The 27,816-nt window shown below is 38.1% G+C and overlaps 1 protein-coding gene across 17 annotated transcripts in view; it reads right to left on the reverse strand.

The window, feature by feature from the left end:
• Positions 1-27,816, reverse strand: part of WDPCP (WD repeat containing planar cell polarity effector) — a 489,024-nt gene that overhangs the window by 46,654 nt on the left and 414,554 nt on the right. For 15 of the 17 annotated variants that reach the window (XM_057309423.1, XM_057309427.1, XM_057309428.1 and 12 more), the window contains one exon: positions 17,136-17,215. In XM_057309423.1, coding sequence (XP_057165406.1) covers positions 17,136-17,215 — 80 coding nt within the window. Of the gene's footprint in view, positions 1-2,619; positions 3,213-17,135; positions 17,216-27,816 lie in introns of those variants that run through there. The other 2 variants (XM_057309430.1, XM_057309425.1) reach the window with 2 other exon arrangements.

Raw genomic sequence — 27,816 nt, forward strand, 5'->3', positions numbered from 1 at the left:
TGGTACTGGCACAAAAACAGACACATAGATCAATAGAACAGAATAGAAAACCCAGAAATAAACCCACAATTTTATGGTCAATTAATCTTTGACGAAGGTGGCAGGATATGCAATGGTAAAAAGACAGTTTCTTCAACAAACAGTATTGGGAAAACTGGACAGCAACCTGCAAAAGAATGGAACTGGACCACTTTCTTATGCCATACACAAAAATAAACTCAAAATGGGAGACCTGAAACCATAAAAATCCTAGAAGGAGAGAGCACAGGCCATAAAATCTCTCACTTTGGCCATAGCAACATCTTTCTAGACATGTCTCCTGAGGCAAGGGAAACAAAAGCAAAAATAAACTACATCAAAATAAAAAGCTGCTGCACAGCAAAGGAAACTATCAACCAAACTATAAAAGACAGCCAACTGAATGGGAGAAGATATTTGCAAATGACATATCTGAAAAAGTGTTAATATTCAAAATACATAACTAACTGATACAACTCAACACCAAAAGACAACCCAGTTAAAAAACAGGCTGAAGACATAAACAGACATTTCTCCAAAGAAGACATCCAGATGGCCAGCAGACATGAAAAGATGCTCAACATCACTCATCTTAAGGGAAATGCAAATCAAACCACAATGAGATATCACCTCACTCCTGTCAGAATGGCTAAAATCAAAAACACAAGAAACAACAGTGTTGGTGAGGATATGGAGAAAAAGGAACCCTTGTACACGGTTGGTGGGAGTGCAAACTGGTGCAGCCATTGTGGAAAACACTATGGAGTTTCCTCAAAAAACTAAAAACAAAACTACCATATGATCCAGTAATTCCACTACTGGGTATTTACCCAAAAAATTTAAAAAGTACTAATTTAAGATAGCAGATGTACCCCTATGTTTATTGCAGCATTATTTACAATAGTCAAATTATGGAAACAGCCCAAGTGTCCATCAACTGATGAATGGATAAAGAAGATGTGTGTGTGTGTGTGTGTGTGTGTGTGTGTGTGTGTGTGTGTGTGTGTATGTATGTAATGGGATATTACTTAGCCATAAAAGATGAAATCTTGCCATTTACAACATGGATGGATGTAAAGGGTATAATGCTAAGTGAAATAAGTCAGAGAAAGACAAATACTATATTTCACTTATATGTGGAATTCAAGAAACGAATGGACAGAGAACAAAAAAAGACACAAACCAAAAACCAGACTTTTAACTACAGAGAACAAACTGATCATTACCTGAGGGGAGGTTGGTGGGGGGATGGCTGAAATAGGTGAAGGGGATTAATAGTACACTTATCTTGATGAGCACTGAGTAGTATACAAAATTGTTGAATCAATTGTACACCTGAAGCCAATATAACACTGTATGTTAACTAACTGGAATTAAAAAAAACAAAAACAAAACAAAACTACATTGATGTGAGGCTGAACCAATTATGAAAAATTAAAAAAAAATCTCTCCTTTAAATTTAGACAATTTAATTCTAATGTGTCTTGCAGTAGGGAAGTTTTTTTTTTTTTAATTTAAATGTTTTCTTTTATTATATTATGTTAGTCACCATGCAGTACATCCCTGGTTTCTGATGTAAAGTTCGGTGATTCATTAGTTGCGTATAACATCCAGTGCACCATGCAATACGTGCCCTCCTTACTACCCATCACCAGCCTATCCCATTCCCCCACCCCCCTCCCCTCTGAAGCCCTCAGTTTGTTTCTTGTAGTCCATAGTCTCTCATGCTTCATTCCCCCTTCTGATTACCCCCCCTTTCTTTATCCCTTTCTTCCCCTACTGATCTTCCTAGTTCTTATGTTCCATAGATGAGAGAAATCATATGATAATTGTCTTTCTCTGCTTGACTTATTTCACTTAGCATTATCTCCTCCAGTGCCATCCATGTTGCAGCAAATGTTCTTTCTGATAGCTGAGTAATATTGCAGTAGGGAAGTTTTTAGCTTTTATCTCTTCAAGTGAGTTTTCTCCCCCTTTCTTTCTGTCTCTTCTCATTCTGGGGCCCATACAATATGACCGTTGGTCCACTTGATGTTCTCCTATAAACCCCTTAATTTTTCTGCTCTCTTTTTCTTTTTGTTGCTCTGATCGGATGAGTGCTGTTGACCTGTCTTTGAGTTTGCTGATCCTTTCTTACTCATCTAGTGTGCTGTTGAATTCTTCTATTGTATTCTTCAGTTCTATTATCATATTTATCAGCTCCGTGACTTCTTTTGGGCACTTTCTTATATTTTCTCTTTGTTAAAATCCTTAACTTTGTTCATGCATTTTTCTCCCAAGATTGGTAAGCATCTTTATGACTGTCATTTTGAACTTTTAATCAGGCAAATCACTTATTTCATTAAAATCTTTTTCTGAGGTTTCATCTTGTTCTTTCATTTGGAACATATTCCTCTTTTTTTTTTTTTTTAAAGATTTTATTTATTTATTCAACAGAGATAGAGACAGCCAGCGAGAGAGGGAACACAAGCAGGGGGAGTGGAAGAGGAAGAAGCAGGCCCACAGCAGAGGAGCCCGATGTGGGGCTCGATCCCATAACACCGGGATCACGCCCTGAGCTGAAGGCAGGCGCTTAACCGCTGTGCCACCCAGGCGCCCCATGGAACATATTCCTCTTTCTTCATTTCCTTGACTCTATGTGTTAGTTTCTATGCATTAGATAAAACAGCTATTTCTCCCTGTCTTGAAGGAGCAGCCTCATATAGGAATGATCTTCTCCTTTCAACTCATCTCTCACCTTTATATTTTATCACCTTTATAATGGTTTTGTCCTGTGTAAATAAACTTGGCTAAGCAGGACCCATGGACAATTAAGTTTGTGTGTCAGTTTGGGCCCAGATATTTGTCGTGGTACCGGTTTTTTTGTCAAACATTATTGTGGGTGTTTCTATGAGGGTGTTTTGGATGAGTTTTCAAGTTAAATTGATAGACTGAGTAAAGCAGACTGTCTTTCCTAATGTTCACTCCCCAGAAAGGCCTGAATGCCTGAATAAAACAAAGGCTGACCTTTCTTGAATGAGAGGGAACCTCTGCTTGTCTGCCTTTGAGCTGGGACATTGGTTTTTTTCTGGCTTTGGACTTGAACTGAAACATCAGCTCTGGATTTTGTGCTTTTTGTCTTCAGATTGAAATTAGACCATCAGCTCTCCTGGGTTTCCAGCTTGCTGACTTCAGATCTTGGGACTTGTCAGCCTCTATAATCACATGAACCAATTCCTTATATTAAATACACACACACACACACACACCCCTGTTGGTTCTTGTTCCCGTGGAGAACCCTAATACAACCCATGTTCATTAATTTGTTCTTACTGCATCCACCCTTTGGTACTTAAGTGTGGCAGTTCACACATAGTAAGACACAATGACCTGGTGTGTCATGTAGCCACCTATTTATAATTGGTTGTTTAAAAAATTCTTTTTAACTTACCTGAATACTATTTCTAAAATAGTTATTAGAAATGAGTAAGATCTAAATAGGGCAAAAGAGGATTCAGTGGGCTTAGAGAACAAGGAAGGCAAAGATAAGAGTATTTCAAGTCAATAATATTCAAGTCAATTTCAATAGTCAATAATACAGAATGCTACTAGCGGTCTTTTGGAGAAGCTCTAGAGAAAGATTAGAATTTGTCAGTAGGAAATGTTTGATTATTTTCAAGGTGTCATATTTTAGAAAGTGTCATACACATTGTCTTGCTTGATGAAGAAACAGTTAAAATGTGTAGTAGTAAATAAGGTTGGATAGAGATGATATGGACAGATAATACAAGGTCTAAATGGTTTAAGGTCACTGTAATGTCAGTTTGGAAAATGCCTCAAAGCCTTCTCCCAGAGTTTTTGCATTACGTCTTTTACCTCTATTTCCAGTGCATAACATAGTTTCTGGTACATAGTAGGCACTTAATATTTATTGAATGCCAGATAAAAGAATTTAAAGTCGTATAAATCTTTTACCATCATCTCTCTTAAGATTAACCTTTTTTGTTCTTACTATCAGTATTTTCACACAGGTCTACTACCAAAATATTGTAATAAGCTTGATAGGTAGGTTTTCCTTCTGTCATTTCTCATTTCAGCCAACTTGGGATGAGGCTGTCAGATTAATGTTTTTATACCATGCTTTTGATTATATCACTCTCCTGCTTGACAACTTCATTATTTTTAAAATTTATTTATTTTCTTTTTTTCTGCTTGACAACTTTAAAAGCCATAAAAATACCTACTGAAATAAATGTAAACTCTTTAGCCTTACACCAAAGCCTATCCAAAATCTGGCCCATAACCTGGGTTTCAGTCCTTATCTTCCACTGCTCCTTTACACCTTAGCATCATTAAGTTTAGAAAACACATAAAGCTATGATCTTCTAGCCAAATACAATGATCGTCACTGTCAGTTGACAGAATCCCACAACCAAATATTGGTTGTCCCAAAATAAGTCAAGTTCTTCAATTACATTTCTTTAATACCATGAAGGAAACTGTATTAAGCAGAGTGATACAAAAAACTGTAGATGTTTAAATGTATACAACATAATGGGTTTGGAGACCTGTGAAACCATCATTACTATAATTGCCATAAACATAACCATCACTTCCAAAAGTTTCCTCCCGTAGCCCCTTTGTCATTTCTCCTTTTTTCCCTTTTTGGTAAGAGCATTTATGTGAGATCTACTCTCTTAGCAAATTTTGAAGTATGTAATACAGTATTATTTATCATAGGTCCTGTATTGTACAGTAGATCTCCAGAACTTATTTTGCATACGTAAATTTTGTATTCTTTGACCGACACTTTCCCATTTCCTCCTCTCTCCAGGCCCCTGGCAACCACCATTCTTCTATGTGTTTGACTATTTTGGATTCTACATACAAGTGAGATCATGTAAGATTTGTTTTTCTGTGTCTGGCTTAGTTTACCTAGCATCCTGTCCTTCAGGCCAGTCCATGTTGTAGCAAATGGCAGGATTTCCTTTTTAAAGACTGAATAATATTCCATTGTATACCATGAGTTGTAATTATTTACAAATTTTGAGTATTAACCCCTTATCTGATATTTGGTCTCAAAATATTTTCTCCCATTCTGTAGGTTACCTTTTTATTTTGTTGAGGATTTCTTTTGCTGTGAAGAAGCCTTTTAGTTTGATCTAATCCAATTTGTCTGTTTTTGCTTTTGTTGCCTATGTTTTTGTTGTCTATCCACGAAACCACTGTCTAGTCCAATGTTTGGTAGCTTTTCCCCTAAATTTTCTTTTAAGACTTTATTGTTCTAGGTATTAAGTTTAGGTCTTTAATCCATTTTGAGTTGATTTTTAAAAAAGATTTTATTTATTTATTTGAGAGAGAGAGACAACATGAGCTAGGTGGGGGAAGGCAGAGGGAGACTTCCCTGATGTGGGGCTCAGTCCCAGGACCCTGGTGTCATGACCTGAGCTGAAGGCAGATGCTTAACTGACTGAGCCACCCAGGTGCCCCTGAGTTGATTTTTTAAATACGGAGTGAGATAAGGGTCCAGTTTCATTTGTTTACATGTAAATTTCTAATTTTTCCACCAGCATTTATGGAAGAGACTGTCTTTTTCCATGCATATTCATGGCATCCTTGTTGAAGACCATGGATTTAGTTCTGGACTTTCTATTCTGTTTCATTAGTGTGTATATGTTTTTATGCCAGTACCATACTGTTTTCATTTTGTAATACGTTTTGAAATTGGGCAATGTAATACCTCCAGCTTTATTCTTCTTGATCAATATTGCTTTTGGCTATTTGGGGTCTATTGTATTTCCAAATGAATTTGCTATTCTATTTCTGTTTCTGTTTCTGTAAAAAATGCCACTGAGATTTTTAAGAAATATTTTATTTACTTATTTGAGAAAGAGACTGAACACAAGCAGGGGGAGAGGCAGAGGGAGAGGGACAGCAGACTCCACACTGAGCAAGAGCCTGATGTGGGCCTTATTCCCAGGATCCCAAGATCATGACCTGAGCTGAAGTTAGACACTTAACTGACTGAACCACCCAGACACCCCACCGCTGGGATTTTGATAGATTTCTTTGAATGTACAAACTGCTTTGGGAAGTATGGACTTTAACAATACAAAGTCTTCTAGTCCATGAAGATGAGATGTCCTTCCATTTATTTGTTTCTTTTCGAATTTCTTTCATCAGTGTTTTGTAGTTTTCAGTGTATTTTACCTCCCTGGTTAAATTTATACCTAAGCATTTCATTCTTTTTGATATTATTGTAAGTGGAACTGTTTTTTAAATTTCCTTTTGATAGGTGGGTTAGTATATAGAAACACAGTTGATTTGTGTATGTTGATTTTGTGTCCTGTGTCTTTACTGAATTCATGTATTTTAACTGCTTTTTGTGGAGGCTTCAAGGTTTTCTACATTTAAGAATATGTTATCTGCAGACAGACAGTTTTACTTCTTCCCTTCCAATTCGGGTGCTTTTATTTATTTTTTTTGTTTTTAATTGTTTGGCCTCATATTTTCCGTACTATGTTGTGTTGGAGAGGGGAGAGTGGACATCCTTGTTTCAGAAGTTAAATGGGATGCTTTCAGCTTTTCACTGTTGAGTATTGATGTTCACTGTGGCTTTTTCATAAATGGCCTTTATTATGTTGAAGTGTGTTTGTTTTAATATACTTATTTATTGAGAGTTTTTTCTTTTTTATCATTAGAAGGTGTTGTATTTTGTCAAATGCTTTTCCTGTGTATATTGAGATGATCATGTGAATTTTATGCTTTGCTATGTTACTGTGGTATGTCACATTCATTGATACTTGTATGTTGAACCATCTTTGCATGCCAGGGATAAACCATACTTGGTTAATATATGGTTCTTTTGATGTGCTGTTGAACTGAGTTTGCTAGTATTTACTTGTGAATTTTTGCAACTATGTTCTCCAAAAATACTGACCTGTAGTTTTCTTGTTTTCTGATGTCTTGTCTGGTATTGGTATCAGGGGTGATGTTGGTCTCCTAGAATAAGTGTAAGTGATCCCTCTCCTTTGACTTTTTAGAAGAGTTTGAGGAGGATTAGTATTAATTCTTTTAATGTTTGGTAGAATTCATCTGTGAATCCATCTGGTCCTGGGCTTTTCTTTGTTGGAAGGCTTTTAATTACTCCTTCAGTTTTTTTTGTTATTGGTCTGTTCAGACTTTCTATTTCTTCTAGATTCATTCTTGGTGGGTAATATGTTTCCAGGATTTTTTTCCATTTTCTGTAGGTTTTTCAACTTATTGGTGTGTAATTGTTAATAATAGTCCTTTATGATCCTTTTTATGTCTGTGGGATCAGTTGTATTGTCTCCTCTTTCATTTCTGTTATTATCTGAGTCTTCCCTCTTTATTTCTTAGTCTAGGTAAGGGTTTGGTGACTTTATCTTTTCCAAAAAACAATTCTTAATTTCATTGATTTTTAAAAATTGTCTTCCTTTACCCTATTTCTACTGTAATCTTTATTATTTCTTCATTCTGCTAACTTCATGATTAGCGTGTTCTTTTCTAGGTCCTTGTGGTATAAAGTTACGTTGCTTGAGATTTTTAAAAAATAAGTTTATGGCTATAAACTTTCCTGTTAGTACTGTTTTTGCTGCCTCCCATAAGTTTTGGTATGTTGTGTGTTCATTTTTGTTTGTTTAGAGATATTTTCTTATTTCCCTTTTGATTTCTTTTTTGACCCAGTAGTTGTTTATGTTTTTAAAATTTTGAGTATTTCTGAATTTTCTCCTTTTCCTTTTATTATTCATTTCTAATTTCATTCCATTATGGTCAGAAAAGATATTTAAAATGATACTAGTCTTTTTAAATTTGTTAAGATCTGTTTTGTGACCTAGCATGTAATCTATCCTGGAGAATGTTCCAGGTGCACTTGAGAAGAATGAGTATTCTGTTTTTGGTTGGAATGTTCTGTATGTTTTTACTTTCTATTTGGTCTATAGTGTCGTTCAGTTCTGCTGTTTTCTTACTGATTTTTGCATGTGTGGATGATCTATCCATTATAAAGGCAGGGGTATTAAAGTATACTACTATTGTATGTTACCTATTCAAATCTGTAAATGTTTGCTTTATATATTAATATATATTGATAGGTTTATATTTGATGTTGGGTGTTTATTTGTAATTTTTACATCTTCCTGGTAAACTGACCCTTCTCTCATTATATAATGTTGCTTTATCTTTTCCAAAAATCAGTCCTTAATTTGTCTTGTAATAGTTTCTGAATTAAAGTTTATTTTGTCTACTATAGTGACTCCTGCTCTCTTTTGGTTACCGTTTGCATGGAATATCTTTCTCCACCCTTTCACTTTTAGGCTATGTATGTCCTTAAATCTAAAGTGAGTCTCAGGGTGCATGGTTGGCTCAGTCGGGGGAGCTTGCAACTTTTGATCTTGGAGTGATGAGTTTGAGCCCCACAGTGGGTGTAGAGATTTCTTAAATAAATTAAAAAAAAAAAATAAAGTGAGTCTCTTGTAGACAGCATATAGTTGAGACTTGTTTTTTTTAAATCTATTCAGCCACTCTATCTTTTGATTGAGGAGTTTATTCCATTTACATTTCAAGTAATTACTATGATAGGAAAGGACTTACTGTTGCCATTTTATTAACTGTCTTCTGTCCATTTTGTACTGATCACGTTCCTTGTCACTTGCCTTTCTTTATTTGATGATTTTGTAGTAGCAACAGTAGTAGTAGTAGTAGTATTCTTAGATTCTTTTCTGTATCTTTGATGGATCTGTCACACTTTTTGCTTTTGTAGTTACCACTGGACTTACATCAAACATTTTCTAGTTAAGGCAGTCTGTTTTAAGCTAATAACAATGTAATTTCAGTTATGTGCAGAATGTGTACACTTTCCTTTTAATGTCACACAAACTGAGTTGAGTCCAGATTTTACTTCTTTTTAGCAAATTTTTTTAAAAGATTTTATTTATTTATTTATTTGTTGGAGAGAGAGAGTGAGCAAGCACACAGACAGGGGGAGCAGCAGGCAGAGGGAGAAGCAGGCTCCCTGCTGAGCAAGGGGCCCAATACGGGACTTGATCCCAGGACGCTGGGATCATGACCTGAGCTGAAGGCAGATGCTTAACCAACTGAGCCACCCAGGCATCCCAAGATTTTACTTATTTCTATGTTGTGTTTCATTTCGGTGGTTGTAGTTATTCTTACTATGTTTGTCTTAATTTTGTATACTAGTGTTAAAAGTGATTTACCTGCCACCATTACAGTATTTCATTTAACAGTGACAGTTATATTTTCATATGCTTTCATGTTACTGTTTAGCTTTTTTGTTTCTTTCAATGTGAATTTCCTTTAGTACTTATTGTAAGGCAGAACTAGTGTAATATACTTCCTCAGGTTATGTTTGTCTGGGGAAACTCCTTTTGTTCTTTCTCAAAAATTTTTTTCTGTGTGTGTGCGTGTGTTTAGTTTTCATTTAAATGCTAGTCCATTAGGATATAGTGTAAAATTTGTTTCAGGAGTAGAATTTATTGATTCATCACTTACACATAACACCCAGTGCTCATCACAAGTGCCCTCCTTAATAACCATCACCTATTAAATTCATCCCCCTGCCCACTTCCCCTCCACCAAACCTCAGTTTGTTCTTTGTTGTTAAAAGTCTGTTTTCTGGGTTGCCTCCCCCCTCACTATGTTCAACTGTTTCATTCCTTAAATTCCATATATGAGTGAAATCATATGGCATTTTTCTTGATTGACTTATTTTGCTTAACGTAATACACTGTAGCTCGATCCACATCATGCAAATGGCAAGATTTCTTTCTTTCTTTTGATGGCTGAGTAATATTCGTGTGTGTGTGTGTGTGTGTGTGTGTGTGTGTGTACACACACACTACATCTTCTTTATCCATTCGTCAGTTGATGGACGTTTGGGCTCTTTCCATAGTTTGGCTATTGTTGATAATGCTGCTGTAAGCATCAGGGTGCATGTGTCCCTTCAGATCTGCATTTTTCTGTCCTTTGGGTAAATACTTAGTAGTGTAATTGCTGGATCAGAGGGTAATTGTATTTTTAACTTTTTGAAGAATCTCCATACTGTCTTCTAGAGTGGCTGCACAGCTTGCATTCACACCAGCAGTGTAAGAGGGTTCCCCTTTCTCTTCATCCTCACCAGCATCTGTTATTTCCTGTGTTGTTTAGCCATTCTGACAAGTGTGAGGTGGCATCCCATCATGGTTTTGATTTGTATTTCTCTGATGATGAGTGATGTTGAACATCTTTCGATGTGTTGGTTAGCCATCTGTATGTCTTCTTTGGAAAAAAGTCTATTCATGCCTTCTGCCCATTTCTTACCTGGATTATTTGGTTTTTGGGTGTTGAATTTTGTAAGTTCTTTATAGATTTTGGATACTCACCCTTTATCCAATATGTCATTTGTAAATATCTTCTCCCATTCTGTTGGTTGCCTTTAGTTTTGTTGTTGCCTTGGCTGTGCAGAAGCTTTTTATCTTGATGAAGTCCCAATTGCTCATTTTTGCTTTTGTTTCCCTTGCCTCCAGAGAGGTGTCTAACAAGAAGATGCTGTGGCCAAGGTCTGAGAGGTTGCTGCCTATGTTCTCCTCTATGATTTTAATGGTTTCCTGTCTCATACTTAGTTTGTTTTGTGTATGGCATAAGAAAGTGGTCCAGTTTCATTCTTTTGCATGTTGCTGTCCAGTTTTCCCAGCACCATTTATTGAAGAGACTTTTTTCCATTGCATAATTTTTCCTGCTTTGTCGAAGATTAGTTGATTATGTAGTTATGGATCCATTTCTGGGTTCTCTGTTCTGTTGTATTGACCCATGTGTCTGTTTTTGTGTCAGTACTGTACTGTCTTGATTACCACATCTTTGTAATATAGCTGATGGTCCAGAATTGTGATGCCTCCAGCTTTGCTTTTCTTTTTTAAGATTGCTTTGGCTATTAGGGGTCTTTGTGCTTCTATACAAATTTTAGGATTGTTTTAGTTCTGTAAAAAATGCTGGTGGTATTTTGATAGGGATCACATTAAATGCGTAGATTACTTTGGGTGGTATAGACATTTAAACAATATTTGTTCTTCCAGTCCATAAGCATGGAATGTTTTTCCATTTCTTTGTGTCCTCCTCAATTTCTTTCCAAGTTGGGGCATAAATATTTACAATTGTTAGATCTTCTCATTGGATAGCCCCCTTTATTAAGATATAGTGCCCTTCTTCATCTCTTGTTTCATTCTTTGGTTTAATATCTAGTTTGTCTAATATGTATGGCTACTCTGGCTTTTCTTTGATATCCATTAGCATGATAAATGTTTCTCCGTCATCTCACTTTTAACCTGCAGGTGTCTTAAGGTCTAAAATGAATCTCTTGTTGGCAGCATATAATTGGTCGTTGCCACCGCTGACGCCTCCTCCTCCTCCTCCTCCTCCTCTTCTTCTCCTTCTCCTTCTCCTCCTCCACCTCCTCCTCCTCCTCCTCCTTCTATCCATTCTGACACCCTACGTCTTGTGATCGTAGTGTTTAGTCCATTTACATTCAGAGCGCTTATTGATATATATACGTATATATATACGTATATATATATGTGTGTGTTTAGGGCTATTTTATTAGTTGTTTTGTTGGTGTTTCTGGCAATTTTCTCTGTTCCTTTCCAGTCTTTGTTGCTTTTGGCCTTTCTTTCTAGTCAGAGTCCCCTTTAATATTTCTTGCAGGGCTGGCTTAGTGGTCATGAATTCCTTTAGTTTTTGTTTGTCTGGGAAACCCTTTATCTCTCCTTGTATTCTGAATGAGAGCCTTGCTGGATAAAGTACTCTTGCCTGTGTATTTTTCCCTTTCAGCACATTGACTATATCTTGTTGCTCCCTTACGGCCTCCCAAATTCTATGGAGAGATCTGCTGCTAACCTTATTTGTCTTCCCTTGTATGTTATGGTTTTCTTTTGCTTTGCTGCTTTGAGGATTCTTTCCTTATTTCTGTATTTTGCACATTTTACTCCAGTATATTTTGATGTTGCCTCATTTTGTTGATTTTGATGGGAGTTCTTTCTGCCTCCTGGATTTGGATGTCTGTCTCCTTCTCCAGATTAGGGAGGTTTTCAGCTATAAGCTCAAATAAACCTTCTGCCTATTTTACCCTCTCTTCTGGAGCTCCTATGATGAAAGTTGTTATACTTTACAGAATCATTGAATTCCCTAAGTTTATATTCATGATCAATATTTTTCTTTCTCTCATCTTTCCAGCTTTATTATTTTCCATAATTTTATCTTCTGTATCACTTATTCATTCCTCTACTTCTTCTGTCCTTGTGGTCATCACATCCAGTCCATTTTGCATCTTGGTTGTAGCATTTTTTTATTTTGGCCTGACTAGTTTTTAGGTCTTTCATCTCTGCACTAAGGGACTCTGGTGTTTTCTATGCTTTTCTGAAGCCCAGGTAGTATCCTTCTGATTGTTTTAAATTCTGGTTCAGGCATATTACTTATTTATATCTGTTTAGATTTGATCTCTGACCATTACCTCTTCTTGTTCTTTCTTTTGCAGTGAATTCATCCATCTTGGTATTTTGTCTATGTCTCTGTCTTCTGTGTTATGAAAGGTTGTAATGTTTCATGCTCCTGAGAGTAATGACTATATTAAGAAGAGGTCCTATACTGTCCAGGGCCTAGAACATCAGGAAGTTTCTGATGTATGCTGTGTGCTCTCTGCTATTGTGTTTTGGCTGCTTTTTCTCTCAGGTCAGTTCTCTGCGGAGTTTCTCTTTGCCTGCAGTGGTTAGTGTTTCGACTAGGCATGTTTTGATCAGCTTGTTAAAAAAGACTAGATCCTATTTCTCCTAGAATTGAAACTCTTCAGCACTCTATGGTCAGTAGACGATGCATGCAGGGGGTTTGTGCTGATCTTTTGGGGTAGAGGCCCACTACCGTTCTCACTCTCAGGCACACTTGCCCTAGTTCAGAAGCACCTTCAGAGCTCAGAGGGGCAGGGCTTGGTGTGAGTGTCTCAAGCGTCACTGTGGGGCGCTTTGCTGCTCACTGAAGTCCCTCCATGGTGATGGGTGTGGGGGGTGGATTGGGGTGATGGAAATGGCATCAGTGGGCTCTCTGGTCCCAGAGAGTGGGATGTGCACCCACTGCTGCTCAGGAAGCCCTCACAGAAGAGCAATTTCCCCTCATTTGTCCCAGGCATCCCTCAGATCACTGCCTTCACCCTATCTGTGTCTGAGCTGTCTGCCCACCCAGTCATGCAGTATTCCTGTGTTTTATCTCAGACATGCTGGTTGGGTCTCAAAACTCCAAATTTTAGGGACCCAGTGCTGTGTGGACCCATACTGATCTACTCAGGGCGGGTCTGGCCAAGCTGTGGCTGCTGCCAGTTTGTCCCAGAAGAGCAGTCACACAAATGTGCAGGGGCTTGGAGTTTATGGTAAAGTGCAGCAAAAAGCCAGTGTCCAGGTTACCTCCCCTTAGCAGGTGTCTCTGTTCATATGCTAATGAACAGAGCAGGTCAGTGTTGTCCACAGGCTCTTTTGTCCCTGGAGAGGCAGTGCCACCTCTCCCAAATACACTCCAAGAAGGAGAACTGTCTCTCCCAGGCCACCCAGGGGATCCTCAGAGCACACTGCCCACTGTCTGCTCCTGAGCCTTTGCCCTTCTTTTCCACAGGAGCACTTCTCCACCCACCAGGCTCTACCTGGAGATGTTGCAGACTTCTAAAACTTTAGTCTCTGAGCTCTGCTGCTTCTAAAAACTTGCAATAATCAGCCCCTCTCATTTTCTCCATCAGTGGTTTTGGGTAAGTCTTTTTTTTGTGCAATGCCTTGTGCTCTATTCTCTCTCTCTCACTCTTCTTTCCCAGTTCAGTGCTCCCTCCCCTCCACAGCACTTGTGATTCTTTTCTGCCCCAAATCACATCTGCATCTCCTGGTTTCCAGGATGTGGCCTCTTTTCTCCCTGTAGTTGTGCAGTTCGTTCTCTCAGTTCTCAGACTGATTTCCTGGGTCTTCAGAATGATTTGATATTTATCTAGCCATGCTGGAGGGACAGGCAAGTATAGGGTCCTCCTACTACTCTGCCATCTTAGCTCCTCCTTTTTTTTTTTTTTTTTAAAGATTTTATTTATTTATTTGACAGAGAGAGAGACAGCCAGCGAGAGAGGGAACACAAGCAGGGGGAGTGAGAGAGGAAGAAGCAGGCTCATAGCAGAGGAGCCTGATGTGGGGCTCGATCCCATAACGCCAGGATCATGCCCTGAGCCGAAGGCAGACGCCCAACCGCTGTGCCACCCAGGCGCCCCTTAGCTCCTCCTTTTTTATTCTTAAAGTACAGTTTTGCCAGGTAAAGTATTCTTGTCTGGCATTTTTTTTTTCTTTCAGTGCTTTGAATATATCTACCCACCCTCTTTTGGCTTACAAGGTTTCTGCTGAGACATCCACTGATAGTCTTAGGTGCTATTCCTTGTATGGTCCCTTGCATACGACAAGTCATTTTTCTCTTGCTGTTGTGAAAATTCTTTGTTTTTGACTTCTGACAATTTAGTTATAATGTGTCACATGATGATCCCTCTGGGTTGAACATATTTGGGAAGTTTTGGCCTTCACAGGTTTGGATGTTCATTTTCCTGTGTAGATTTAAGATGTTTCAACCATTATTTAAGTTTTGGCCTCTTTCTCTCTTTCTCTTCATATGTTGGTTCTTTTTGGTATTGAATTAAGTCCCATAGGGTTTCTTCATTTTTTCATTCTCGTTTGTTCATCTAAATTTATAATTTCAAGTGAATTGTCCTTGAGTTTGTGGATTCTTTCTTCTGCTTAATTCTGCCATTGAAGTTACAGAAATTTTCAGTTTTATCATTATATTTTTCAGCTCCAGATTTGTTTTTTTTACAGTTTTTCTTTATTTTTATTTTTAATTTTTTTTGTTTTTATTTGTTTTCTGAGCTTCTCATTTTGTTCATGCATTTTCCCCCTGATTTTCTTTACTTATCTGTGTTCTCTTTTAGCTCACTGAACTTTTTAAGGACAATTTTTTGGAATTCTCTGTTAAGCAATTCGTGGATTTCCATTTCTTTGGCATCATTAATGAACTTTTTTAGTTTCCTTTGGTGATGTCATGTTTGCCTGATTCCTTATGACTCTGTAGCCTTGCACTGGTGTCTGTGCAACTAAAGGAGCAAGAACTTCTTCCATTCTTTACAGAGTGTTTTTGGCAGGAAGACTTACTCAGCAGGTCCCCAGGAAACAAGCTTGCCTCTAGGAGTGCAGTTGAGCAGAACTAGGGTCAGATCATGGGGCTGCTTCCAGGTCTACAGTCAGGTCAGTGGTTAGCTTGTTTATTACAGGGGGCGTCAGCAGGCATAGCTTGTGTTGGTTACCCCGGTGGATAGGCTACTTCTGAGTCCATAGTTGGTAGGCCTGTTACTTGGGACACAGATTGGCTGTCTCCTCCCAGGTCCCTTGGGTGGACAAGACTGACTCTGGGATCACAGTTGAGCAGTTGGAGCTAGTTATCGGGTTGCTTCTAGGTCCGCAGTTGGATCTGCAGTCAGTGGGCCTGTTGCTAGGGTCACAGGCAGGTGTCATCCCTGCCAGGCCCACCGGTAGGCAGGGTTGGTAGCATGACAATGGATGAGTGGGGCTAGAACATGTATGTGGGATAATAGAGCTGCTCCTGGGTCTGTAGTCAGGTCCTGGGGTAGGGGCATGCCTTCTCAAAGAGTCCTCTGTCTTGGGCTCCACTGTGGTGTTGTAACTTCCTACCTGGATTTTGAAGCTCCCACTGTGGCACTTTTGTTTGTGGATGGTTGCCAAATTCGTGTTTTAGGGGGAGAAGAGGGCTGAAGACCTCCTATTCTTCCATCTTGCTAGTAACCATCAATTAGCTGCTGGCCTTGTTGAATACTAACTTCACACTTCTTTGCAAATTCAAAGGAAAACAAAATTGGAAAATGCCATTTTTTCCCTACAGGGAATCATTTATCTTTAAACTAATGCCCAAAGTGTCGTTTTAAATTGTTTTTTCAACTGTTCATCCTTTGTAAGTATCATTCCATTGAAATTTTGGTTTTATAGATGAGAACAACTAAAGAGTTGAAGTGATAGTATTTTGGGCTGGAGTTGGGACCATGTATTATGTAGGCTTTGTGGCATACACTTGGTAGACCTCAGTTTATAAAACAATAGCAGTAAAGTAAGTGCTATATGCCTGGCACTATGCAATACTTCTGAAAAGTTCATTTTTTGCCTGTCTACTTCCCTCAGATGCCGAAGTTGCTCTCATGCACTTCCTTCTCTGGGGTATGCAGGAAAAGAAAAAAACAAATACCCTTCATATAAAGTCTCTTAACTCCACATGCCTCTTTTGTTCTCTGTATTTTTTTGTTGTTGCTGTTACAAATTTTGCATTTCAAAATCTCAAAGACTTAGTTAAGCAGAAATGACCCATTTTCAGAGAGAAAGGTAAGAAAGTAAACAGGCAAAGCTAAGATTCATCTTTAGGGAATAGTGAAAAGGGGACATAGTGAGAACATTCAAATATTAACTATTTTTGCTCCTTCACAGACAGTCATCTCTGTGCTATTTGTGTGTTTTTTCTATAATTTCTCATACAATTTCTTCTGCATGTTGAAATTCTTATTTTTGAAGGCCACCTGCTCAGCTGAACATCTTGGCTGGAAGTGATTGCTCTCTTACCTCCTCATGTTTTTTGGGGGGTACCACTTGTAGTCTGACTTACTAGGTACATTTCTTTCTTACTGAATTAGGCAAGAATCATGCCATTTTTCTCAGTGACCTTCAAAACCTGGCTTCCCAAAGTATAATCTCCAAGCCAACAGCATACACATTACTGAGAGCCTGTTAGAAATTCAGAATCATGGGCTCTGTTCCAGACCTATTCAATGAGAATCAACATTTTAACAAAATCCCCTAATTTATTTGTATGATCATTAAAATTAAGCCTTTGCTATAGTCAGCTGTCTTGGTATTTTACATTATATTATCCAAGAACTGTCTTATAACATACCAACTAGCAATGCCCAGGGATTTCTTATCTTTATTCATTTACTGGAAGCTCTTGCCAGCTATAACATTGTTATTCTGTTATGCTTTAAATACTTTGGGTAATTTGGATATCATTACCTTCTTCATTACAGGTCTTAGTCATCAAAGATTCAGCACAGGTGTCTTTTTCAAGTTCATTTCTTCCGTCCAGTACTTGTCTGTTGTTTTTTTAATTGAAAAAAGGATTAAAAAAGAAAATTATAGGGTTAATATGTTATAGACTTTAAAGTATTGCATACTTTCAAACTTCTGAAGTTTTTAAAAAATGTAATAAAAAATTCGCTTGGAACCTTTCAGCAATACAGTCATTTAAATACCATAATGTTAAAAACATTGAAAATGGTTTTCCATTTTTCCCATCATTCGATAATTTAGGACATTTTTGAAGAACAATTAAATTCAAATTTAAGATACAAATAAAATGTTTTATATATATGATTTTCAAAAGAAGTAATGGAAACAAAATGTGACACTCTAAACTGCTGGGGTTTAGAAAATTAGAAGGTATTGTAAAAATTTCCTAGTCAATAAATTTTATTTTCCTAGTTTTAAAAGTAATCTGTTACTGTAGAAAAATTTAAAAACCACAGGAAAAAAACATTAACATAATCCAAATATCCAGAGTTCTCATCTGGATAATTAACTCCTATACTTATTATTATGCATTTTTAAAAACAAAACTGAGATAATATTGTCTTATAATGTTTTTTATAGTACTGATATATTTTTTTGTTAAATGTTTTGTTTAAATTTTTATACATTAAAATGAACTTTTAAAGATGTAGATTCTAGGGGCATCTGGCTAGCTCAGTTGGAAGAGCATGAGACTCTTGATTTCAGGGTTGTGAGTTTGAGACTCACTTTGGGTATAGAGATGACTTAAAAATAAAAATCTTTAAAAAAAAAAAGAGAGAGATACAGATTCTATAAATTTAACAGATGTGTAGATACAGGTTACCACTGAGGTGCCTGTGTGGCTTAGTCAGTTAAGCAGCCTATTCTTGATTTCAGCTCAGGTCATGATCTCAGGGTTCTGGGATTGAGCCCTTGTCGGGCTCTGTGCTCAGCAGGGAATCTGTTTGAGGATTCCCTCTCTCCCACTGTCCCCCACCCATAAAATAAATAAATCTTACTGCTGCCAGTATACAGAATAAAAAATAGTCTCAGCATGCCAAAAAATCTCCTTCATACTTAACAGTCACACTCTCCCCTATAAGGAACCCCTAGGAACCACTAATTGCTCCTCCATGTCTATAATTTTGACTTCAGGAATGTCCTGTAATTATAATCGTAAGTAAAAACTTGTGACTGGGTTCTGTCACTTAGTGTAATGTTCTTGATATTCATCCAAAATGTTACATTCAGTAGTTGACTTTTTATTTCTGAGGAGTATTTCACTGTATAGCTCTATCAGTTTGTTTATTCACCTTCTAAAGGATATTTGTTTTCCCAGGTTTTGGAAATTATGAATAAAATGACTCTAACCGTTCATGTACAGGTTTTTGTATGATGAAAGGTTTTATTTCTCTAGTGTAAATATGCAAGAATATGATTGCTGGCTCATATGGTAAATATGTTTATAGGAAGCTACTGAACTTTTTCCCAGCATGGCTATACCATTTTGTATTCTCACCAGCAAGTTATGAGAGATCCAGTTGCTGTGCAACCTAATCAGTGGTTGGTATTATAAATATCTTTTTATTATACACATTCTAATAGGTATGCAGAGGTAGCGTATCATGGTTTTAATTTTGTATTTCCCTCATGGCCAATGACATTGAATATTTTCTCATGTACCTATTTCTCATTTGTGTATCTCCTTATTAAAGCCTTCAAGTCAGATCTTTTGCCCATTTTAATTGAGTTTTCTTGTTGTTAATGTTTTCTTATTTTGAATTTTGAGTTCTTTATATATTCTGGGTTTAAATCCTTCATCTCTTTTGGGATTTGCAAATGTTTTCTCCTAGCACATTGCTTGTCTTTTCATGCTCTTAACAGTATGTTTTGAAGAGCAAAAGTTGATGAAGCCTAGCTTACCAATTTTTTTTTTCCTGGATTGTGCTTTTAGTTTCAGATCTGAGAATTCTTAGACTAATTCCAGCTAATGAAGATTTACTCCTAAGTTTTCTTTTAAAAGTTTTATAGTTTTACATTATATATTTAGGTGTATGATCCATTTTGAATTAATTTTTATTTTATTTTATTTTTATTTTTTTGTTATAATAATATTTTTTTATTATGTTAGTCACCATACAGTACATCCCTGGTTTCTGATGTAAAGTTCGATGATTCATTAGTTGCGTATAACACCCAGTGCACCATGCAATACGTGCCCTCCTTACTACCCATCGCCAGCCTATCCCATTCCCCCACCCCCTCCCCTCTGAAGCCCTCAGTTTGTTTCTCAGAGTCCATAGTCTCTCATGCTTCATTCCCCCTTCTGATTAACTCCCTTTCTTCTCCTACCGATCTTCCTAGTTCTTATGTTCCATAGATGAGAGAAACCACATGATAATTGTCTTTCTCTGCTTGACTTATTTCACTTAGCATTATCTCCTCCAGTCCCGTCCATGTTGATACAAATGTTGTGTAATCGTTCTTTCTGATGGCTGAGTAATATTCCATTGTATATATGGACCACATCTTCTTAATCCAGTCATCTGTTGAAGGGCATCTCGGCTCCTTCCACGATTTTGCTATTGTGGACAATGCTGCTATGAACATTGGGGTGCATATGGCCCTTCTCTTCACTACGTCTGTATCTTTGGGGTAAATACCCAGTAGTGCAATGGCTGGGTCATAGGGTAGCTCAATTTTTAACTTTTTAAGGGACTGCCACACTGTTTTCCAGAGTGGCTGTACCAACTTGCATTCCCACCAACAATGTAGGAGGGATCCCCTTTCTCCACATCCTCTCCAGCAATTGTTGTTTCTTGCCCTGTCAATTTTGGCCATTCTAACTGGCGTAAGGTGGTATCTCAATGTGGTTTTGATTTGAATTTTCCTGATGGCTAATGATTTTGAACATTTTTTCATGTGTCTGTTAGCCATTTGTATGTCTTCATTGGAAAAGTGTCTATTCATATCTTCTGCCCATTTTATGATTTGTTTATTTGTTTCTTGTGTATTGAGTTTGAGAAGTTCTTTGTGGATCTTGGATACCAGTCTTTTATCTGTAGGGTCATTTGCAAATATATTCTCCCATTCCGTGGGCTGCCTCTTAGTTTTTTTGACTGTTTCCTTGGCTGTGCAGAAGCTTTTTATCTTGATGAAGTCCCACAAGTTCATTTTTTCTTTTGTTTCTCTTGCCTTTGGAGATGTATCATGAAAAAGGTTGCTGTGGCCGATGTCAGAGAGGTTGCTGCCTATGTTCTCCTCTAGGATTTTGATGGATTCCTGTCTCACATCGAGGTCTTTTGTCCATTTGCAGTTTATCTTTGTGTATGGTGTGAGAGAGTGGTCAAGTTTCATTCTTTTGCATGTAGCTGTCCAGTTTTCCCAGCACCATTTATTGAAGAGACTGTCTTTTTTCTGCTGGATGTTTTTTCCTGTTTTGTCAAAGAGTAGTTGCCAAAGAGCCGAGGGTCCATTTCTGGGTTCTCTAGTCTGTTCCATTGTTCTGTGTGTCTGTTTTTGTGCCAGTACCATGCTGTCTTGTGATCACAGCTTTGTAGTATAGCTTGAAATCCGGCATTGTGATGCCCCCAGCTTTGTTTTTCCTTTTCAACAGTTCCTTGGCGATTCAGGGCCTTTTCTGTTTCTACACAAATTTAAGGGCTGTTTGTTCCAGTTCTTTGAAAAATGTTATTGGTATTTTGATTGGGATAGCATTGAAAGTGTAGATTGCTCTGGGTAGCATAGACATTTTAACTATGTTAATTCTTCCACCTTTTTTGTGTCTTCTTCAATGTCTTTCAAGAGTGATTTGTAGTTTCTAGAATATAGATTCTTTACGTCTCTGGTTAAGTTAATTCCAAGATAACGTATGATTTTTGGTGCTATTGTAAATGGGATAGATTCCCTAATTTCTCTTTCCTCAATCTCATTGTTCGTGTGTACAATTACAACTGATTTCTGAGCATTGATTTTGTATCCTGCCACATTACTGAATTGCTATATAACTTCTAATAGTTTGGGAGTGGTTTCTTTTGGGTTTTCTATATAGAGCATCATGTCATCTGTGAAGAGAGACAGTTTGACTTCTTCTTTGCCGATTTGGATCCCTTTTCTCCCTTTTTGTTGTCTGATTGCTGTTGCAAGGACTTCTAGTACTATGTTGAATAATAATGGCGAGAGTGGGCATCCTTGTCGTGTTCCTGATCTTAAGGGAAAGGCTTCCAGCTTTTCCCCATTGAGAATGATATTCACCGTAGGCTTTTCATAGATGGTTTTTATGAAATTGAGGAATGGGCCCTCGATCCGTACACTCTGAATTATTTTAATCAGGAAAGGATGCTGTATTTTGTCAAATGCTTTTTCTGCATCTATTGAGAAGATCATATGATTTTTGGCTTTTTTCTTGTTGATAAAATCTATCACACTGATAGATTTGCGAATGTTGAACCACCCTTGCGTCCCATGGATGAATCCCACTTGGTCATGATGGATAATCCTTTTAATGTACTGTTGGATTCTGTTAGCAAGGATCTTGTTGAGAATTTTGGCATCCATATTCATCAGGGAAATCGGTCTGTAATTCTCCTTCTTGATATGGTGTTTGCCTGGTATGGGGATCAAGGTAATAGTGGCCTCATAGAATGAGTTTTGTAGCTTTCCTTCTCTTTCTATTTTTTGAAATAGGTTTAGGATAATAGGTATTATTTCTTCTTTGAATGTTTGGTAGAATTCCCTGGAAAATCCATCAGGCCCTGCGTTTTGATTTTTGGAAGGTTTTTAATCACTGTTTCAATCTCTTCATAATTAATTGGTCTGTTTAAAAAATCAATTTCTTCCTGTTTCAGTCTTGGTACTTTATGGGTTTCCAGGAAGGCATCCGTCTCTTCCAGATTGCTTAATTTATTGGCATAAAGCTGTTGATAAAAGTTTCTAATAATCCTTCCAATTTCATTGGCGTTGGTTGTGTCCTCTCCCTTTTCATTCATAATTTTATTAATTTGGGTCCTTTCTCTATTCTTTTGGATAAGTCTTGCCAGTGGTTTGTCAATTTTATTTATTCTTTCAAAGAACCAGCTTCTAGTTCTGTTGATCTGCTCTGCTGTGCTCCTGGTTTCTAATTCATTGATCTCTGCTCTAATCTTGATCAACTGCTTTCTCGTGCGTGGATTAGGCCTGTTCCTCTGTTGCTGTTCCAGCTTCTTGAGGTGAGAATATAAAAACTGCATTTTAGATTTTTCTATTAGTGAGGCTTGGATGGCTATGTATTTTCCCCTTAGGACTGCCTTTGCAGTGTCCCATAGGTTTTGGACTGTTGTCTTTCATTCTCGTTGGTCTCCATAAATTGTTTAAGTTGATTTTTGATTTCCTGGTTTATCGAATCATTCTTGAGGAGGATCATTCTTAGTCTCCAAGTGTTTGAGTTTCTTCCAAATTTTTCCTTGTGGTTGAGTTCCAATTTCAAAGCGTTGTGGTCTGAGAATATGCAGGGAATAATTTCAGTCTTTTGGTATCGGTTGAGACCTGTTTTGTGACCCAGAACATGGTCTATTCTTGAGAATGTTCCATGGGCATTAGAATAGAATGAGTATTCTTTGGTTCTGGGGTGTAGTGTTCTATACCTATCTGTGAGGTCCAACTTGTCGAGTATGGCATTCAGAGCTCTTGTTTCTTTGTTGATTTTCTGCTTAGGTGATCTATCTATTGCTGATAGTGGAGTGTTGAGGCCCCCTACTATTAACGTATTTTTATCTATATGTCTCTTTATTCTGGTTAAGAGTTGGCTTGTGTATCTTGCTGCTCCCCTGTTGGGGGCATAGATATTTATAATTGTCATATCCACTTGTTGGATACATCCTTTAAGAATAATATAGTGCCCTTCTGTGTCTCTAACTATAGTCTTTAGTTTAAAATCCAATGTGTCTGATATGAGAATTGCTACCCCAGCTTTCTTTGAGGTCCATTGGCATGAATGATGGTATTCCATCCCTTTACTTTCAGTCTGGATGTATCTTTAGGTTCAAAATGAGTCTCTTGTAGGCAGCAAATGGATGGGTAATGTCTTTTTATCCAATCTGCAATCCTGTGGCGTTTCATGGGAGCATTTAGGCCATTTACATTGAGAGTGATTATTGAGAGATATGATTTTAATGATGTCATGTTGCCTGTGAAGTCTTTGTTTCTATAGATTGTAAATTTCTGTTCTGTATCACTCTTGGGCCCTTTTTACTTTTATAGAACCCCCCTTAATATCTCCTGTAGGGCTGATTTCGTGGTTATGAAATTGGTCAGTGAGTGGTGATTCTGGAAGGTCTTTATCTCTCCATCAGTTCTGAATGACAGCCTTGCTGAATAAAGGATCCTTGGCTACATGTTTTTCTCTGAAAGAGCTTTAAAAATGCCCCCCCCCCACCCTTTCTCTCATTCCAGGTCTGTGTAGACAGGTCTGATGTAATTCTGATACCTTTGCCTTGGTACGTGAGAAATTTCTTTTCCCTGGCCACTTTCAATACTGTATCCTTGGATCTAATATTTGCGAATTGCACTATGACGTGACATGGTGTAGGTTTGTCGTGGTTGAGCTTGGGAGGGGTCTCTCTGCTTCTTGGACACGAATGTTTGTTTCCCTTGCTAGATTAGGAAAGTTTTCAGCTACAATTTGTTCAAATATCTCTTCTAGACCTCTGTTTTTCTCTATCCCCTCGGGGATACTGATGATTCTGACATTGGAACATTTCATTGAGTCAGTAATCCCCCGTAATCTACATTCTTGAGATTGGATTTTTTTAAGCCAAGTTTCCATTTTAGCTTTCTCTTCTACTAACCCATCCTCCAATTTGCCAATACGTTCTTCTGCCTCATTCACCCTGGCCGTCAGAGCATCTAGTTTTGACTGCATTTGTTTCATAGAATTTTTAATTTCTGCCAGATTTGCTCTCATTTCCGCCCTTAGAGATTCTATATTCTCATTAATATTTTCGTTAGTATTTTTTTCAAGTCTACACATCATCTTGACCATTGTTACTCTGAACTCCAATTCCGATAATTTGGTTATATCCATATCCAGCAGTTCTGTGGCAGAGGCCACAGACTCATTAACTTTTCTTTGTTGGGGGGATTTCTCCTTGTCATCATTCTGATGAGGAGAGGTTGCAGGGTTGTCCAGAGCCCAAATTATTGACCAGGACCCAGGCAGTGTGCACTTGTTTTGTAGGGACCTTAGGGATGTGGGCTTCTTGATTTTTTCAGCCTGCCTTCTGGTTGAGGGGCCTGCCGCGCTGATACTCAGGCAACCCTGTTTGGGTAGAGTCTCCCGGTCCCCTGCAAGGGGGCATGGGATTGGGCACACTGTGAGCTGGTATTTCCAGGCTTTTATTCTCTGGCGGCTTTCCCTGGTGGTTTGCTCTGCCCCTTCGGAGAGTCAGAGCAGCAGTAGCCGAATCTCAGCCTCTGTCTCAGAACAGAGGGATCGCAGACCGTTCTCTGGGCCCCTCTGGCACTTTAACTCTGTTTCTGTTGTTGCTGCTAAACCCTGCAGCATCCCGGGATGTGCGCCCCACAGCCGGCGTCCCAGCCCTCACTTCCAGGGCCAGCACATCTCTGTCCTTTGTGTTTCTAACACCGCCATCCGCCCCCGCGTGCTCCGGAGCTCCGTTCAGTGTGGTTCATGCACTCCGGAGCTCCAGTTTTCACACTGGTCGCGTGCGCGTTCCCCGGCTCACGGTCTCAGTCTGCTCTCTTGCGGGTGCCAGTCCGTGAATCCGCCTGCTCCCCAGTGCAGGTGGCTACTGCTTCCCGGTGCCTCAGTGCGGCGGCTCCCTCCCTCTTCCGTGTATCTTCCGATATCTGTGCGCATATTCACGGCGCCCCGCTTCATACCTCAATATTCAGCGCTGGAGATGTTCGTTTGTAGAGATCCAGATGTATCTTCCTGCGTCTGTGGCTGATTTTGTGGGTTTTCAGGATGGTCTGGTACATATCCAGCTCGACTCAGGGGATCAGCTGAAATAGGGGTCCCCTACTCCTCCGGCATCTTTTTCCCTCCCCCCCAAGAGAATTGTAATTTCTAAATATAGGGGATTTATAGATGATATATATTCTTCTCCCGTATTCCAGACATGCAGTTTGTCTCTGGGAAGGGATATGCAAAGCTTGGTGTATAGCTTGGTGTATAAGGAAAAGGTGTTACATGGTGGTGTTAGGGTGTTTCAGGCCCCATTTAGAGGATTTTCCTGGAGAACTGCCATATCTTCAGAATGCAGTTCAGGAACTCTGTCCACCTGTTTTCAGTTGTACATGAAATAGTAAAATGAAAGCATCTTTTGTTACAATTTTTTCTGTGTATATAAATGGCATCATCTTTCTTAGGTTATTTTTTGGTTTTGTAATTCTCTCCACGAAAGCTTCAGTTTCCTAACTTTTTTCATTTGTCTTTGTTGACAGAGGAGGGTATGTGACCCTAGATTCAACAAATATGGCAGAGAGATAAAAAATAGACCCAAGGAAATAGTGAAGAACAGTAAAGGCACATGGACATTTCTACTTTGTCCTCAATGGCATACATTTCATTATTTTTGAAACCATACATTTAAATATTTTAAACATAGCTGCATGAAGTCCATATCTGAGAATAACTGGTTTCAGGGAAAAAATAAACGTATAAATAAAGGCTCCTTAAAGCAAGTCTGTCTGTCTGTTTATCTATCTATGATTTATTTCTTTTAGAGAGCAAGTGAGTCTGGGGAGGGGGAAACTAGCAGACTCCCCACTGAGTGGAGAGCCCAACATGGGCTCCATCCCAGGATCCCAAGACCATGACCTGAGCCAAAACCAAGAACCAGATGCTTAACTGAGCCACCAAGGCTTCCCAAAGTGAGTCCCTTTAAACTGGGATTGGAAATCACCATAGGGGCAGCTGGGTTGCACAGTCAGTTGAGCATGGGACTGTTGGTTTTGGCTCAAGTCATGATCTCAGGGTTGTGAGATCAAGCCCTGAGCGGGAGTCTGCTTCCCCTCTCTCTCTTCCTCTCCTTCTGCCCCTCCCTGTCACGCTCTGTCTCTCTCTCTCAAGTAAATAAATAAATCTTTAAATAAAAAATGTTAAAAGAAAATCACCATAATAGTAACAATACAGTTAATACAATATAATTAAATAAAAACAATTAACTAAAAAAAATAAAAGGTAAAAACATTTAGATAAGCTTACGTTAATAAAAAGGTTATCATTTCAATTCTGCACAAATTCTTGGAACAAAGAATAAATCAGTTCAATTGGGTGGGTGGGGAGTGGTCCTAGTTTTTTCTGACTAGATTGTCTAGAAGCATTATATGGCATCTTTAACTTGATATTTGACTTTCACAGCACACATCATCATAAAGAGGGCCACTTTTTCAAGAAATACTTAAGGACTTCATCTTTCTGTGGCTTCTATTAATACTTTGATAATAAACTCATTTTCTTTTGCAGTTCTTTTAATTTCATTACCCTTACGGAATTTCTCCTTTTCACTTAATTGGTCTAAGTGCCACTTTCTCATTTATCAGTGGTTTTTCCACGACATCTGAACATTTCTCCAGCATCCCTTTCATTGAGCTCATGAGATCCTCTTTTGTGCCAGATTTTTAGTTGTTTAGAAATGTCTTTGTATTACTATGTTAGGTGTTTGCATAGCTGACAATCTGTGAAAGCAATGATGACCTAGCACTTAAGAGGTGGAATTAAATGCTTGTACTCACTGTGGAGGGATATTTGAGTGGGGACTGAGGTTATATGTAGTTAGCTCATTCTTAAATATTTCACATTATGAAGACTGTTGTTGCTCTGTGTAAACTCATGTAACTATAGGGTTTCAGATAATGAATATTTAGGTAATAAGGACACCCCCCCAACATAGCTGAACTGTTACAATATTTTGAATGCAAAGTTATGAAGTTTGAATGCTCTGAGCTTTGTGGAAGAAAAGTACTAAGTTAAAAGTATGGTGAAGTCCACTAATAAAGGTTAAGAGTTTCAAAATATATAATTTACTAATAAGGCTTTGTACATGAAATTATACTTTATGTTTTTCATTTCACTTAGTTAATAAAAAGAATACATTTCAAACCAAAACACTAACCCTTAAAATACATAAATTTTGGAGCTTTGGGTTTTCAAGGTATTTGCTTTTCTAGTTCTGGTACTGGAGAACTATGATTCTATAATAGAGCCATGAATCTGTAAAGCACCTCATTTCCTCATGGCTTGTCTTGAGACACATTAAAGCCACAAAAAAAAAAAATGAAACTTCTCTTTCACAATAAGCTTTAGTGGGTCAGAAAATGAAAATAAGAAAATTCATTGGAGACCAGATTAGGCTGGAGAGAAAAAGGAAATATTCTTTTTTGTTCTCCAGCTGTCATTATATATCTTCCTCATGTTATCTTGATGAGCTTTCTTAAACATAGCTAGAGATTCAGTGAAAACCTGTAAATATGTTTTGGTTGTCAAAATGCTGATACCCTTTAATTTTTATGTTTTAAAAGAGCTTAAGATTGAAGGTCTTCTTTGGAAAAATGTTCAAAATTGGCCAGTTTTAGTCATATACTGGGGCTTAGAAAAAGGTGGCTGTACTTGTTTTATGTTGGCTGCCTATAAAACCAAAAACTA

Source organism: Ursus arctos, unplaced genomic scaffold, assembly GCF_023065955.2.
Source record: "Ursus arctos isolate Adak ecotype North America unplaced genomic scaffold, UrsArc2.0 scaffold_8, whole genome shotgun sequence".
In the NCBI taxonomy this organism is placed as follows: domain Eukaryota; kingdom Metazoa; phylum Chordata; class Mammalia; order Carnivora; family Ursidae; genus Ursus; species Ursus arctos.